This window comes from Lepidochelys kempii, chromosome 5 (genome assembly GCF_965140285.1).
Source record: "Lepidochelys kempii isolate rLepKem1 chromosome 5, rLepKem1.hap1, whole genome shotgun sequence".
NCBI classification, from domain to species: Eukaryota; Metazoa; Chordata; order Testudines; family Cheloniidae; genus Lepidochelys; species Lepidochelys kempii.
Genome location: NC_136384.1, coordinates 58,232,658 through 58,246,527, shown reverse-complemented (window position 1 = coordinate 58,246,527; position 13,870 = coordinate 58,232,658). Strand labels below are relative to the sequence as shown.

Genomic DNA, 13,870 nt, shown 5'->3' with positions numbered 1-13,870 from the left:
GAGGCTTCATATATTATATCAACATGAAGATATACATTAGCGTGTATAGTTGGGGGGTGAACATATATATGTATACATACACATTATATGACAGATGTTTATTTCTAAAACATAAGCATACTGCATATGTATTTCAACAGTATTTTTCAGATGCACAAGGTTTAAGCTTGCCAGTACATACAGTATTGCATTGGCTTCTGAAAGACAGGAAAATGTGCAGAAACCTACAGTATCAAAATATTTGGGTATGTTAATACAACACATCTCTTAGCTGTCTGAAGGTTTTATGCTGCATCATTCTTATTCACTGAAATATAAGAAAATGCATGCAGCTAAGATTATATTTTCCCTCCTTAAACAATATTTTAGGGGTACATAAATACAGCCTTCACAAGTTCTGTTCAATATTTCTACTGCCAGAAAATGACTTTCTGACCAGTTTATATTAGAGATATTCAAAGAAATGATTTAGAATTTTTCTCACTGTTGCTAATCCTGGGCATAATCAAATCCATGGAACTACATGGTTCAAGTTGCCTCTGAACAAACCCAGCTGAAGGGCAAAAGAGGGGAGAAGGTAAGGCTGGATGAGAAAGGACCAGGTGCTTCTACATCTATCTGAAACTACCACTCACAGAAGAGGCAAGATTCTCCTCCTCTCCTTTTTTACCCTGCGATTACTTTTCTCTGGATAATAGTCCAGTGCAAAACCAGTCTATGTGGCCAGCTAGGACTTGTGTACCTTACTGTTGCATAAAATGGGCATATGGTTTGACTTGTTGGGTCTGTATCATGATATAACACCAGTGTGACTCCACTGGTTTTTAATGGAACTCTTCCTGGATTATAGTGTGTGAGATCTCAGCCAGATCCAAAGGTGCACCTGAGCTCAGCCTGGTGCAGCTAAGAAAGGGAAGGAAAGGTATGTGGCTATGATGGCTTTACACCACATTGGCTCCGCCATAATCATAGGGTCAGGTGGGGGCGGTCCAGCCCCGTGTAATTTAGAGCAGCCACATGACAGGATACTTATAAGTAGTATTATGCTGCTAAAATTGACAGGAAGGACATCATAAAATTATTCTAAGTATTTTCTGTTCTGTTGAAGAACCACTGCTATCCCATATTTGTCCATCACTGAAATGAGATGGAAATTAGTTATTAATTTTAGGAGACTACAATAGAAATAATTTTTAAAGAAGCAGTATAAATAATTTTAAGAAAATATATGAACTTTACAAACATAAAATGAAGCCCATTTACAATAAAGTAGAATAGTATGTGTATTTAGGCGTCAGCATTTCAAAAGTTAACTCCTGGGATTGTGCTGATGTTCACACCTTGCCTTAAGCTGCTCCATTGCTGTTTCCAATAGAAAAGAAAGTTCAAAATCTATTCAATGTGACATCATTATGATTGTGTTTCTGAAGAGCGGCAAACCTGAGTGTACACAACAGATCTACGGTTTCCAAAGAGGAACATCATCATATTGTTCAACACTGCACTGAAACACATTCTATCCTATTTGAGAATTTTGCACATCCATTTAAAAACAAAATCAATACTTAGAATATTTTAGTACCACAATTGCAAAATGCACAAATAAGACACAGCATATTTCAAAATCATACAATGATTTTTCATTGTTCACAACAAAATGAATTATGATGTGGGAATCAGTTACAATGTGCACTCATCTTGAGCACTCGTCATTAATCAAAACACTGGATTAAAAGTTCTAATCTAAGTGAACACTTTTACTGATTCTGGACAGTCCATTAGTGACCAGTATTATTAAGATCTTTGGTTGTCATATCCAGAAAGAACTCAGGTAAAAGTGAGTATTATGAATACAATTTCTGCCTTCAGTAGACTGGAACAAATATAAAAGGATCTCTGGAGACTGAAAATGTTTCATTAGGTCAATTTCACTTTTTCCCCCTATTTTAATTTTTAGTGTCTTACCCAAGTCTGAAGATTTATACATGTGGCTTAGGGACAGTGAATACCTGCCTAAAAATGTGTGAGACGTACAATATTTTTATCTTGAAAATAACTTTTTTAAACTGATCGACAGTGAAACTATTTAGTAATACAGTAAATATTAAACAACATAGCATTTGGAGTTGTTTTGTCTGGTATCAATAGTTATGGTTTCAGCACAAGAAAAAACAGGTATTAAAAGGCAAAATCAAGCCCTCCGTATGCCCCTATGAAGACCTAGTTCACTCTTTTTAATCAAGAGATTCCTATAGGATTATTTTTTTTCTTGCTGCAAGCCAATGCATTCTTGTTCTTTTGTAGCTGGAGAATCAATGCTCAGTGGAGTTTCCAAATAGAACAAAACATTTCAGTTCCAAAGGACCAGTTTTGCTACTGTTTTGTAAATTAACTTTAACAAGTTGAAAAGACTCATGAGGGTCACCATAATCTCTGGTACCAAGACAGTTTCTGTTAATTCCTTGTGCTCATTGATGGCTCTTCTTAGCTTGTCAGATTACAGCTGGTTTGACATGCTGATCAGAACCATTAATGCAGAGGAATAAAGGATGAAAACTGAGGCACACACCAGCACAGAATCAACATAAACCAGCTACATAAAATTTTCAAAGAGTTATGATGTCCTTTCATGTATAGCAATTATCATATTTGGTTTACAAAGATCAATTGAGAATTTTTTTTTCCAACAAAAAAGTACAATCTACACATTCTCTGGGAAATGAACGTCTGTTTTGTTTAGTTTGTCTTGACAGACTGCTTATCAAATTTTAGAGGAATATGATGCTGTAGCTCTTTTAGATTCAAGCAAAAGACAAACCAAAGCAATCACCATATAAAAATACAGCAAACCTTTAGACCAAACATGCAATGTGTCCCTTTAAGGCACTAACAGAAAAACATTTTGTCCAATTCAAACTCTTACAGTTCTTCTTGAATGTCCACATGACACTATTTTAAGCCTGACAGAGACAAGACAGGACTGATACACCCCAAATCAGCGGCCACAGTCAAAACACAAGTGGTAATTCACCCACCAGCAGGGCAATGAGGGAATGAGAAAAAGATGTGCTAACGCTTAACAAGGTCCCAATATCTTTTTAGTAGTGTCTTTCAGAATATTTAAAGCAGGTGAGAATCATTAACAGATTCTATTCTATTATATCAGAAGTTATACATAAGACCACTGCTAGATATGCATAGGTACCTATATAATATGAAGTCAAAAGGGGTTGTATCCAGGTGCAGAATTTGGCACTAAATGAATATAAGGGGGAAAGTTAAAAAGGGGCTAGTAGGTGTTAAAACTAGAGTGACAAGATGTGAGCTTCAGAAAGCAAATGGGAAGTACTGCTGAAGTTATATAGCATGTTTTGAACCCAATCTCTCTCTATCCAGTCAATGGGTTTTCTGAGTCTTATATTTGAAAGACATCTAAACTACAATGGAACACATGAAGGGTAGCTAGATAGTCCTTTGTTTGCATATACTCAATGGTTCTCTGATTACTTTTACCAACACAATTAAATGGACAAACAATGTAAGTCCTCATTAAGAGAAAGTATGAATAAGGAAGTTGATCGCAAATGGAGTTAGTGAGGTCAACATAAAGAGGAACCCACCTTCATGACCAATAACAGATCTTGAGGCTGTCTGAAAGCTAATAACTCCTGCCACATTGTCATTAGCCAGAATAACCACAGTGACAGTGTCTGAGCTAGGAAGAATACGACTTCCTCCTTCAGTGTGGGTCAGGCTGATTATAATATTTTCATTATCCTCTGGCTCTGGATCATCTAAAATGGTCAATGTGACCATCTTTTTAGTTTCACCTGTAAGGAAAAATAGAAGAAAATATAGGTATCAAAGCCATAACAAATGGCATACTGGATAGCCATCTGTCTCGGATGGTTTAGACACCACAAATTCTACATCTTGGCAGAAGGGGTTGACTAGATGACCTTGCAGTCCCTTCTAACCCTATGATTCTACACTTTCAAAGGGGGCTTAATCATCCTCTTTGTTAGGAAATACTTAAAAATATATAAATTATGTAAATCTATAGCACTGCAACAACTATTCAACGTACCATATCAATTATAACAAACAGCCTTCAAACAGGAAATAATTAACTTTTGAGTGTGCAGAACACTTTAATCACTCAGTATTTGCTTCAGCTTTCTAACTCTATTTGGAAAAGGGGAGAGCTGTTCTTGTAAAAGAAAACAACAGTGCATCCTTTTCTCTCTAATGAACTGAATTTGAATAGTCTTACCAAGTCGGAGTTTAAATAACAACCTAAATGCTATATATATAGGGGTGTACACATATATACACATACACTCTCTTGTATGAATTGAATTTGAATAGACCAACTCAGGGTTTGCATTCAGCAATCCTCTCATCCCACAACCCTTTCACATGGACTTGGTATCTACCTTCCATGTTACCTAATCAGACCAATATAACTAGAAAACTGTACTAGTCAACCAGTTCCCAAAAAACCACTGAAATCTCCAATACAATCCTATTGTTCAATGTATGTGAAATACTTAAGTATGTTTTAGGGTTATGAACATACTTGGTCACAAAATACATATTTCTTACCCTACTGTCTTTTTAATTCCTTTTTTAATCTGTTTTGTATGAATCTTTTTTATAAAGTACCAACAAAATTATATCTCAGTGTCAGAATTAGCATTGCTGGTCATTAGTTGGAGTTTGATGACTCATCAACATAAATGACATAGTAAAAAAGTGTATATTACACTCCCTTCAGTTGCTTGTAAATGACCTCTCTCTATCATTCATCAAAATGATGTATGTGTCATGCTGCATTGCATATAAGCAATGTCTGCCAGTTACTTATTTGTCTCACTTGTAAATTCTTAGGTATGCTTTCTTTGTTGTGAAATTAATGAAATCTTTTTAAATTAAAAAGATACTTTCATTTCAAGAACACAGCTAATTGGGAAAGCGGGGGCAGCCATCTTAAAAGGTTGGCTTTTTAAAGATTAGTTTTTGCATTGAAGGATGAAAAAAAAAACACCTTTGTGCCTCATCCTGATCTCACTTACACTGGTACAACTACTGCCTTCAGTGGAGTTATTCAGTGTAAATGAGATGAAAACTAGAGCAGTGCAAAGTTCTCTGAAGGACCCAGTCATGTTTACAAATTTTACTATTACATTTATATATATATATTTTATTACAGGAAATTGGATCTTGAGGCGCATGCTGATGAGCTGCTAAATATCATAATATGCTTGAGAATGTACATCTATCACACAACAGAGTGTATTCCAGAAGGCATAGCCTAGTAATAAATTGACACCCAGGTTTAAAACTCAAGAAATCTACTTATCTAGCTCCCTCTACTTTTCTCCATCTAGAAAGGGAAAAAATGAATGTAAACCTTGCCTCACCTTCAGCAAACACCAGAATCTCACCACCACCTACAAAATCCAAGTTTTGGGTAGCTGTTCCACCAATCACACTCCATTCCACTGTCACCTGTCCCAGGCTGCCTTCTGTTCTGTGTATCATAAGCTGCACATTGGTCTGAAGACGTTCTTCAACTTCCACATATAGACCTTTCTCTGTTGCATTGAGATTTACACAGTAGATCACAAACACTCCAAAGGCATCTCCATTCATCGTTATGACAACTGTGGAGGTATTTGGCTTTCCTATCATTGGCTGGTTTTTTAAGCTGGCTGAGGTGTTCATCAGTTCAACCTTCAAAAGGGATACAGTAAACTTCTCATCCAACTCTGGCAAATTGTCAGGAAGTACAGTAACTGTGAGATTTGCAAACTGTTCCCCTTCCAGCATTATGGCCCATTGACCTGTAACTGATTCATAGTCACTGCCAGCAATGGCTTGTGCACCAAAAAGAGAGGACACACTGGTGACATTTTTCTTGTAGGTCCAGAATCCTGAGTTACTGGTTACTTGGCTGATCCATGATGTCAGCCAAAAACACAAAGGAAACCCAGAGGCACTAGAGAATGTAAAGGCGAAACATGCTTGTTCTTTTAGGCACTGAATTGCACAGGTGTGTAATGGATCACTTGCTGTTGAGACATTCACTTTAGTCCTTGACAGCTGGTTAGGAATTCCTTGCACAGGAAATTCATAGTAGGACAGCATATCTTGGCCTTGCTCTATTGCAAGAGCTACTACATCAACCTCAGAAGTACTGTAGAACACCTGCAGTTCACCAAATCTTCCCTCACTAAAGGATGTGGTGATGGATAAGACAGTCATATTAATAAGTGAAGACAGTTTTTCTTACATCTGTAGGCCTCTACATTAAGAAGAGTGACCTGAATACAAGTTATCAGCCTTTTCAAAATTGTTCAGTGGTTTCAAACAATCTAAACACCATTCAAAATCCATCCTCTCTGAAGCTGCTACTAGAATAATTTAGCTGTGGCCCTGTGTGAAAGGCACCTCTGATTATTTATAGTATGTGTTATGGTTAATCATACATAGCTGAAACAATGCAGATTACTCCCCTTGCAACCTGCTAGCTATGCCAGATGGCCAAGGAGAGAAGCCAGAGCTGTCCTGCCCTGTCCTCTCTCTCCTTCCATTTATTCATAGGAGGTCATATCACAGAAGTAATGCCTGCTCTCCCTCCCCCATGCCTGAGTCATGATATAGACAGCTTCTACACAGCCATATTTAGCCTTGCCCTCTCTTATCCTCTGTCTAGACTCCTGGGAGCAGGGAACGCTCTAGCCCTAAATGTTTATAAGAATTAATAAGACAAATTTAAAAAGACGTTTCTTTCTAAATGTTTCTGATAAAGAGACATATGTGGTTTAAACTAAAAGAGCATAAATATAGAAGCCAAAGATTACTCTGATTAGATGACAAGTTAAACTGTACAAGAAGGAAATCAGAACAAAATTTAAAATGAGAAAAAGCCCATGGAGTTGTAATTTCGGTAAAGACTCAGGAGAAGGACCACGAATACTTACACAAAAAACAAACATTAAACAAACCTTCTCTTGACAGTTATGTTTGCAAATGAACTTCTTTCCAGTGGCTCCTGAATTCGGTACAAGGCATGATGAAAACAGACTGTTCCATAAGGATTATCATTGGCAGGTATTATAATATTTGCCATGCCATCTAACCCAATAGCACCTCCATTCGAGGCCTGGGTTAATTGCACATGGATAACCTAAAAATATAATTAGACTTTCCTTAATAACATTATATTGCGAAACCAAGATAAATCATTTAGGGCCAGCTCGGTTTGAACTATTGGCTCCCATTGGTGAGCAGTAATAAGTAGCCTAAGTAGCCCTATTGACTGCAGTGGGATTACTCATGCAAGGAACTGTTCATTAATAACACCAAAAGGTTCATGATATAGCCCTTCGTGTTTCTAAAATGTTTGGATTTAAAGGGCTGTTTAAGGCTACATGTTAAACAGCAAACCATACAGATTAAAAGACTAACACAGAAGTGTTCTGGGTGAGCAGTGAGTTGCACAGCTTCAATTATTACTGAATCAATTTAAGTCATGTTCCTACACTCCTATCTACCCATTAAAATTTGGGGAATCCCATTTTTGGGATTCTGCTGGCTTCCCTATAGTCATTCCAGCATTCCACCACAGTAAGTGACAAAGTAAAAGATAGAGTTATTACTCTACAGTATCATAAATAGCATTGCTATAACTACAGAAGGTATATGCCATCGATATATTATCAAGGGATATGAGAAGCTATTATCCCTGAAACACATAACACGCACTGCTTAAGATGCAGTGAAGATTTCTTCTCCCCACTGCTAAGAAGTACAACTGTCATGTATATACTCCATAACCAAAATTCATACTACCTGTAAAACATGATCTACACTAGTGGAAATTTCTACTATAACAGCCCTTTTGATGTAGTCTGAACACCCATGGTCAGTTAGATTTTACAGGTGTGTAGAAATCCCATCAACTGGTCATGAAGATTTTAGTGCATGAAAAACGTTTGTGCATTTGTTTGCATGCAAAAAGTTTCATGCTCACAAAAACCCTTGAACTTATTTATTACATTCCTTATCATACCCACTGTTGCATGACACAAACTATAGGCAATTTTGTAGAGCAAACAGTTCTCTATTTAATTAAAAATAGGGAAGATACTCTGAAAGAGTCTAAACATAGCCACAGAGTTGAGAGTGCTTGTTTTAATTAGCTTAATCATTTATTTTAACATCATGGTGGTGTAAACCAAACCAGATAGAAAACTATTTTTGGTTTCAGGATTATTTTCATTCCTTTATTTAAAAAAAAATACTGAAATACTATATTTTCCTCAGGCTCATGACCAGGATAGTTCAGAAGAACTAAAACTTATAAAAAAATAGGAAACTCTTTCAAAACTCCATACCAAGTCAGACACAAAACATAAATTACTCAAATGTGCACACTTAAATATGAAAGCACTTTCCCTCTTAGTTACACTATACAATCTTTAGTAACGTGTTTGATCATATTGTAATAATTTCTCTCCCACCCCCGTAGCACTGTTTCTCTCTAGATTATATAATGGTCTATGTACAGCCCTTGTGTAAACCAGTGCAACACCACTGACTTCAGTTTTGCCTTACCATGGGTCAGATTTAACCACTGCAATTCATCCATATTGTAACCAGGTGTTTAGTTTTATTTCCCATACATATTGCAATATAATTCTAGGATGTTCAGCTAGATAATGAATCAGGTTCAATGTATCTATCTCTAGTAAACCAAACCTAAGAAAAAGATTACATTGCTTAGATAGTCTCATTTATTCACAGATTTATTGAATCTTATAGAAGAATATCAGCAGCAAGGATCAAAGAATAAATACTAATTAATGTATCTGAAAATTGTTTTATAATTTTCCAGAACAGTATTTTCAGCTTGATTTCCCTTTCTTTTGAATAAAATCTCTTGGTTTCTAACCCATCACTATATAAAACAGAGATACCAAACATTTCTGGACAGTGTCATTCCAGATAGGGTCTAAATGTTCAACTCACCTCTTGGATTTCTGGATCATCATCAGCCAGGATCTCTAACAACAGCGTCTGAATGGTTTCCCCAGGGGCAAAGGTAACATTACCAGAGATAACACGCAAGTCACCCGTAGCAAGCTGTCCATTAATGGTGGCAATCCACTGAATGGTAACATTGCCGAGTGTCCCAGCATTACGGATTACTGGCAAATTTACCATTACCGAATTGAACTCTGGCTCTTCCACAGTGAGTTCATTGACCTGAAAAACTGAAGTACATGGTAGAGAAACTTATTTCCTCATCACTAACACTGAGGCTTAAGGAATCAAACAAATTCCTCATTAAAATTCTTTGTTCATTTTGCTGAAACCATTTGCAGCATACACACTTTGCAAAATTAAACTACTTTTATTTTATTTTATTTGACATGAGATTATAATTGGTGTTTGTGAAATGGAGGTGCTAAGTCTACTAGCTTTGCCTATATATAGTTCAGGTAAGTGATGGGTAAACTCCCACACATGATCAGGAACCTTTCACTACATGTTTACTAAGAACTGGAAGAGAAAGACACTAAGAGCCACCTCTAATCACCTTTCCCAGCAAGAGAATAGAGACAGCAATCAGACAGATCTAATCTAAATATTTCACACCAAAAATGTTTTCTCAAATATGTTTTTTCCTCCCAAATCAGAGATTTTTCACAAAAATTGGGGGTTTTACTATGTCCTTTTTTAAAAAGAAACAAAACAAAAATTGTAGCCATTTTTCATTATTTTAGATCACAATTTTTCTGTCTTTTCCTCTTTTGCCACTAAAAAATGGAAACAAAAAACAAAGAAGGAAAGAGGAAAAAAGGCAGAACACAAGGAAAAGTCAAAATGCCAAAAAATGAACATTTTTGTTCCAAAAAATTTAAAAACAAATTTTCATACAAAATTTCAAATGAGCATAAACTTTGTTCTTTTTCTAAACCTGCAGAATGAAAATTATGCTGAATTTTTTCCCACACAATTTCCCCCCGTTTCTCTCAATCAGTTCTACTGTAAAGATAGCACATGAGGTGGGAAAAAATTCCATGGAAAACAGTAATACATAACTTCCACTATATATGTGATTTTTTCAACTCCCAGTTGTTTAAACATTGTATTGGTTTACTATTTAGTAACGCAGTAGACTGGATGGCTTACGGGGTTAGTGATGGCACACAGTTTTCATTTCTAGGTCACTGGTTTAAATCCACCCCAGGTTCACGGTGAGGTGTGCTGATCAAAAAACAAAACAAAACAGGATTTCTAACCTGCTGGAAATTCTGGACATTTGTTTTTGTCCCAAATGGGATAAAAACTAAAAATATCCAAGTTTTTCCATGGAATTTCAAAAAATTTCCATTAGGTTATATCGAAACATTCTCATTTTAATTGAAATGAAACGTTTCATTTTGGCTTGGTTCAACATTAAACAGAGTTCCACTGAGCCTCATGGGGCCTCCTGGGAGCTGTAATTAGAGTGCCTCCTGCACCCATTCTCTCCTCAGGGCCAGGCTCCCTGGCCAGCGTGTATTTTCCACAATACACAGTGATGGCACAGCTCAGAGGGAGACCATGGCGCACCCTGGAAGATATAGTACATCCACAACATGTCTACACAGATTTGTTAAAGAAGAAAAAGTAAAGACATTCAAATGGGTCCAATTTACCAAAAGATCCAAATGGATCATCAGAGGCCTCAATGGTAATGACTGATTGAGTCAATGCTCCAAGCAAGGCTCCTCCTGTTGTGTGATTCAGCAGCTGCACATGAAAGATTTCTTCATCTTCGGGGTTGATATCATTAATGATATAAATTGGCACCGCTTTACTGGTTTCCCCTTCTAGTAAGACAACATCTGATGAGGCTACACTGTAGTCTTCACCTGCGCAAAAAAAAACTATGTTGCTACCTCAGGAAATGTTTTAAACACAATTCCTACATGCTGTTATTCCTATCGTGGTTGCATGCAGCACCCAATAAAACTCCTTTCTCTGCAATCCCAAACAATGCAGTAACTTTGCTTTTCTAGTGTCAGTTGGAGTCTGTGGCTTGGACAGCAGAGAAATGGTTGAGGCTCAGCTTGGACAAGATAGAGATTATACTGGTAAATGGGGGAAACATTTGGAGACAGTGGCTGGTGTTGTCCAATCCCATTGTTGAATGGGATATGCCCACTCTATCAAAGTGGTTTCCAGTCTGGGGTTGTGTCTGCATTGCCAACTGCTCTTGGAGTTCCAGGTGCACTGGTGACCAGAAGCACCTTCTTCCAAGTGGAGTTAGCTAACAGATTGCAACCATTTGCTTGCTCAAGTAAGAATGACCACACTGTGAAAACACCATTCAAGCTATACAGAATGATTGGTTTAGCAGAGTGATTAGATTAGCATCTGATGAGTTGCTGTAATTGAAGCTGCTACATCCCCATTACCCACTGAATTATTACCTTATGCTTCAGCAGCACTCTGTCCCGCCTACACACACACACACACACACACACACACACCTCCAGATCAGCTAGCTCAAGCTTAAACTAACACTTAACTTGAGCTGGAATCTTGTGTGTGTGGACCCCAGGTTGGGGCAACACTTGAGTTATAGCTTTGAGCTAATATTGCAATGAAGACAAGTCCTTAGCAATAATATAACTATAATGTTTACATAAAAGATGACGATCAACTTAAAAATCCGCATGGAATTATTTTCCCTAGTACTGTTACAAGTAACATCAGAGTTTACTACAGCTGAAAGAGAGTAAAGAGAACATATTTCTCCAATGTTTCACTTTCTTTGTCTTGTTTTCTTAGTTTCATGGGATTATTCATGTGAATAAAAGTTTGCAGGATCAAGGTCCAAGTTAAACAGTTTCCATTGTCTCTTTGGATTTTTCAGACAACACCAGGAGAGATTACCAGTTTTTAAAATAGTAAAATGTGGATCTATAAAAGCCCAAAATGGGAAGGTGATCTTAATCCTGAAACTGCTTTTAACTCATTTATTTAAATTGGGCTTGACTCTAAAATGACAATGCCCCTTTCATAAAGCAGTTGTGTATTACTGACAGTCATATAAACCATATATCCACTAATAGTTTCTTTAATAATTGCTATTAACTAAAATGCTATTTATTTCTACTGGCATACAGCACAGGGCCTATGTTCTTTATTACTCTTTACTACTCAAGTAAGCGCCTCATTACTCCTGTTGATTTTCCTTGCTAGAGAATATACCGGAGAGGGAGAGGAATTATTTAAGCTCAGTACCAATGTGGACACAAGAACAAATGGATATAAACTGGCCACCAGGAAGTTTAGACTTGAAATCAGATGAAGGTTTCTAACCATCAGAGGAGTAAAGTTTTGGAATAGCCTTCCAAGGGAAGCAGTGGGGGGCAAAAGATCTATCTGGCTTTAAGATTAAACTCGATAAGTTTATGGAGGAAATGGTATGATGGGATAACATGGTTTTGGTAATTAAAATATTCATGGTAAATAGGCCCAATGGCCTGTGATGGGATATTAGATGGGGTGGGATCTGAGTTACCCAGGAAAGAATTTTCTGTAGTATCTGGCTGGTGAATCTTGCCCATATGCTCAGGGTTTAGCTGATCGCCATATTTGGGGTCGGGAAGGAATTTTCCTCCAGGGCAGATTGGAAGAGGCCCTGGAGGTTTTTCGCCTTCCTCTGTAGCACTGGGCACGGGTCACTTGCTGGAGGATTCTCTGCTCCTTGAAGTCTTTAAACCACAATTTGAGGACTTCAATAGCTCAGACATAGGTGAGAGGTTTTTCGCTGGAGTGGGTCGGTGAAATTCTGTGGCCTGCGTTGTGCAGGTGGTCAGACTAGATGATCATAATGGTCCTTTCTGACCTTAGTATCTATGAATCTATATGCTATGTATTGGATTGCAACCTTGACACAGTATGTGTATTTTTACAATTCTCTTTTCTTACCAGCTGTTGCAGTTATTGGCACAGCTTTAAACTTCACAGAAACATCTGCAAATATTCCTCCTGCTCTGGTCACATTGATGATCGGTCCAATGTAGTTTTCAGCAACTCGCACAGCTGGAGTGGAGAGCTGAAGTGTTCCAAAAGCATCATCATTGGCATTGATAATTATATGAGCTACTGTATCACCCTTAGGTCCAAGGCGAGGAGAATTCATAACTGAAATACAACAGGAACTTGGTAAGAGAGAGTCTGGGATCTTTATTGTATACCTACAGGAGACCTCAGAAACTTAAGTGAGTTTCATGGTATCTTATCAGTTACTACCATTCTTCAACAAAACTAGTTTACTGAAAGTATTCATAGTTGGACAGAGTACACTTCACAACCTCACTCAATAAAAGTTTTTAGAAGTTTATTGAAATTACAACATAACAATAAATCCTGAACTGCACAGCTTGATATCTTACTGCAGGAGTTTTCTATCACAGCCTCTGAAGTGGTATACATGATCAGCCTATTTCTCAAAAAGGTGGGACAGTGCCAAATCATTACTTATTCATTCATTTCTCTATCGGGTCTGTAGCAATCACACTACAGTCTCTATCAGAGTATTATTTCTGTGGTTCTTATGATGAAATATATATAACTGTTCACTCTCCCCACAGAGATATATTTGAAGCTTTCCTGATTATCAAGAATGGGTAGGAGAGTTAATTAGACAAGCTTGGGAACTGTGAAGGGCAAATCAGTCTATGGTCTCCCAAATATCACTGAATGGCTGATCAGCATGCATTTTCTATATTTAAAAGAAACAAGCAAAAGTTCATGAAGTAGCAAAGTATAAGGTCAGCATGCAATATAATTTCTAATTGGT

General features: G+C 37.2%; 1 protein-coding gene across 15 annotated transcripts in view; it reads right to left on the bottom strand.

Moving 5' to 3' along the window:
* ADGRV1 (adhesion G protein-coupled receptor V1) overlaps window positions 1-13,870 on the bottom strand; it is a 412,444-nt gene that overhangs the window by 315,939 nt on the left and 82,635 nt on the right. For all 15 annotated transcript variants that reach the window (XR_013635788.1, XR_013635786.1, XR_013635787.1 and 12 more), the window contains 6 exons: window positions 12,997-13,212; window positions 10,713-10,928; window positions 9,037-9,281; window positions 7,011-7,192; window positions 5,424-6,235; window positions 3,621-3,830 (listed from right to left, as the gene is read on the bottom strand). Coding sequence is in view for 12 of the 15 variants with exons in the window: in XM_078852802.1 (XP_078708928.1) it covers window positions 3,621-3,830; window positions 5,424-6,235; window positions 7,011-7,192; window positions 9,037-9,281; window positions 10,713-10,928; window positions 12,997-13,212 (1,881 nt within the window). In the remaining 3 variants the exon portion in view is untranslated. The remainder of the gene's footprint in view (window positions 1-3,620; window positions 3,831-5,423; window positions 6,236-7,010; window positions 7,193-9,036; window positions 9,282-10,712; window positions 10,929-12,996; window positions 13,213-13,870) is intronic.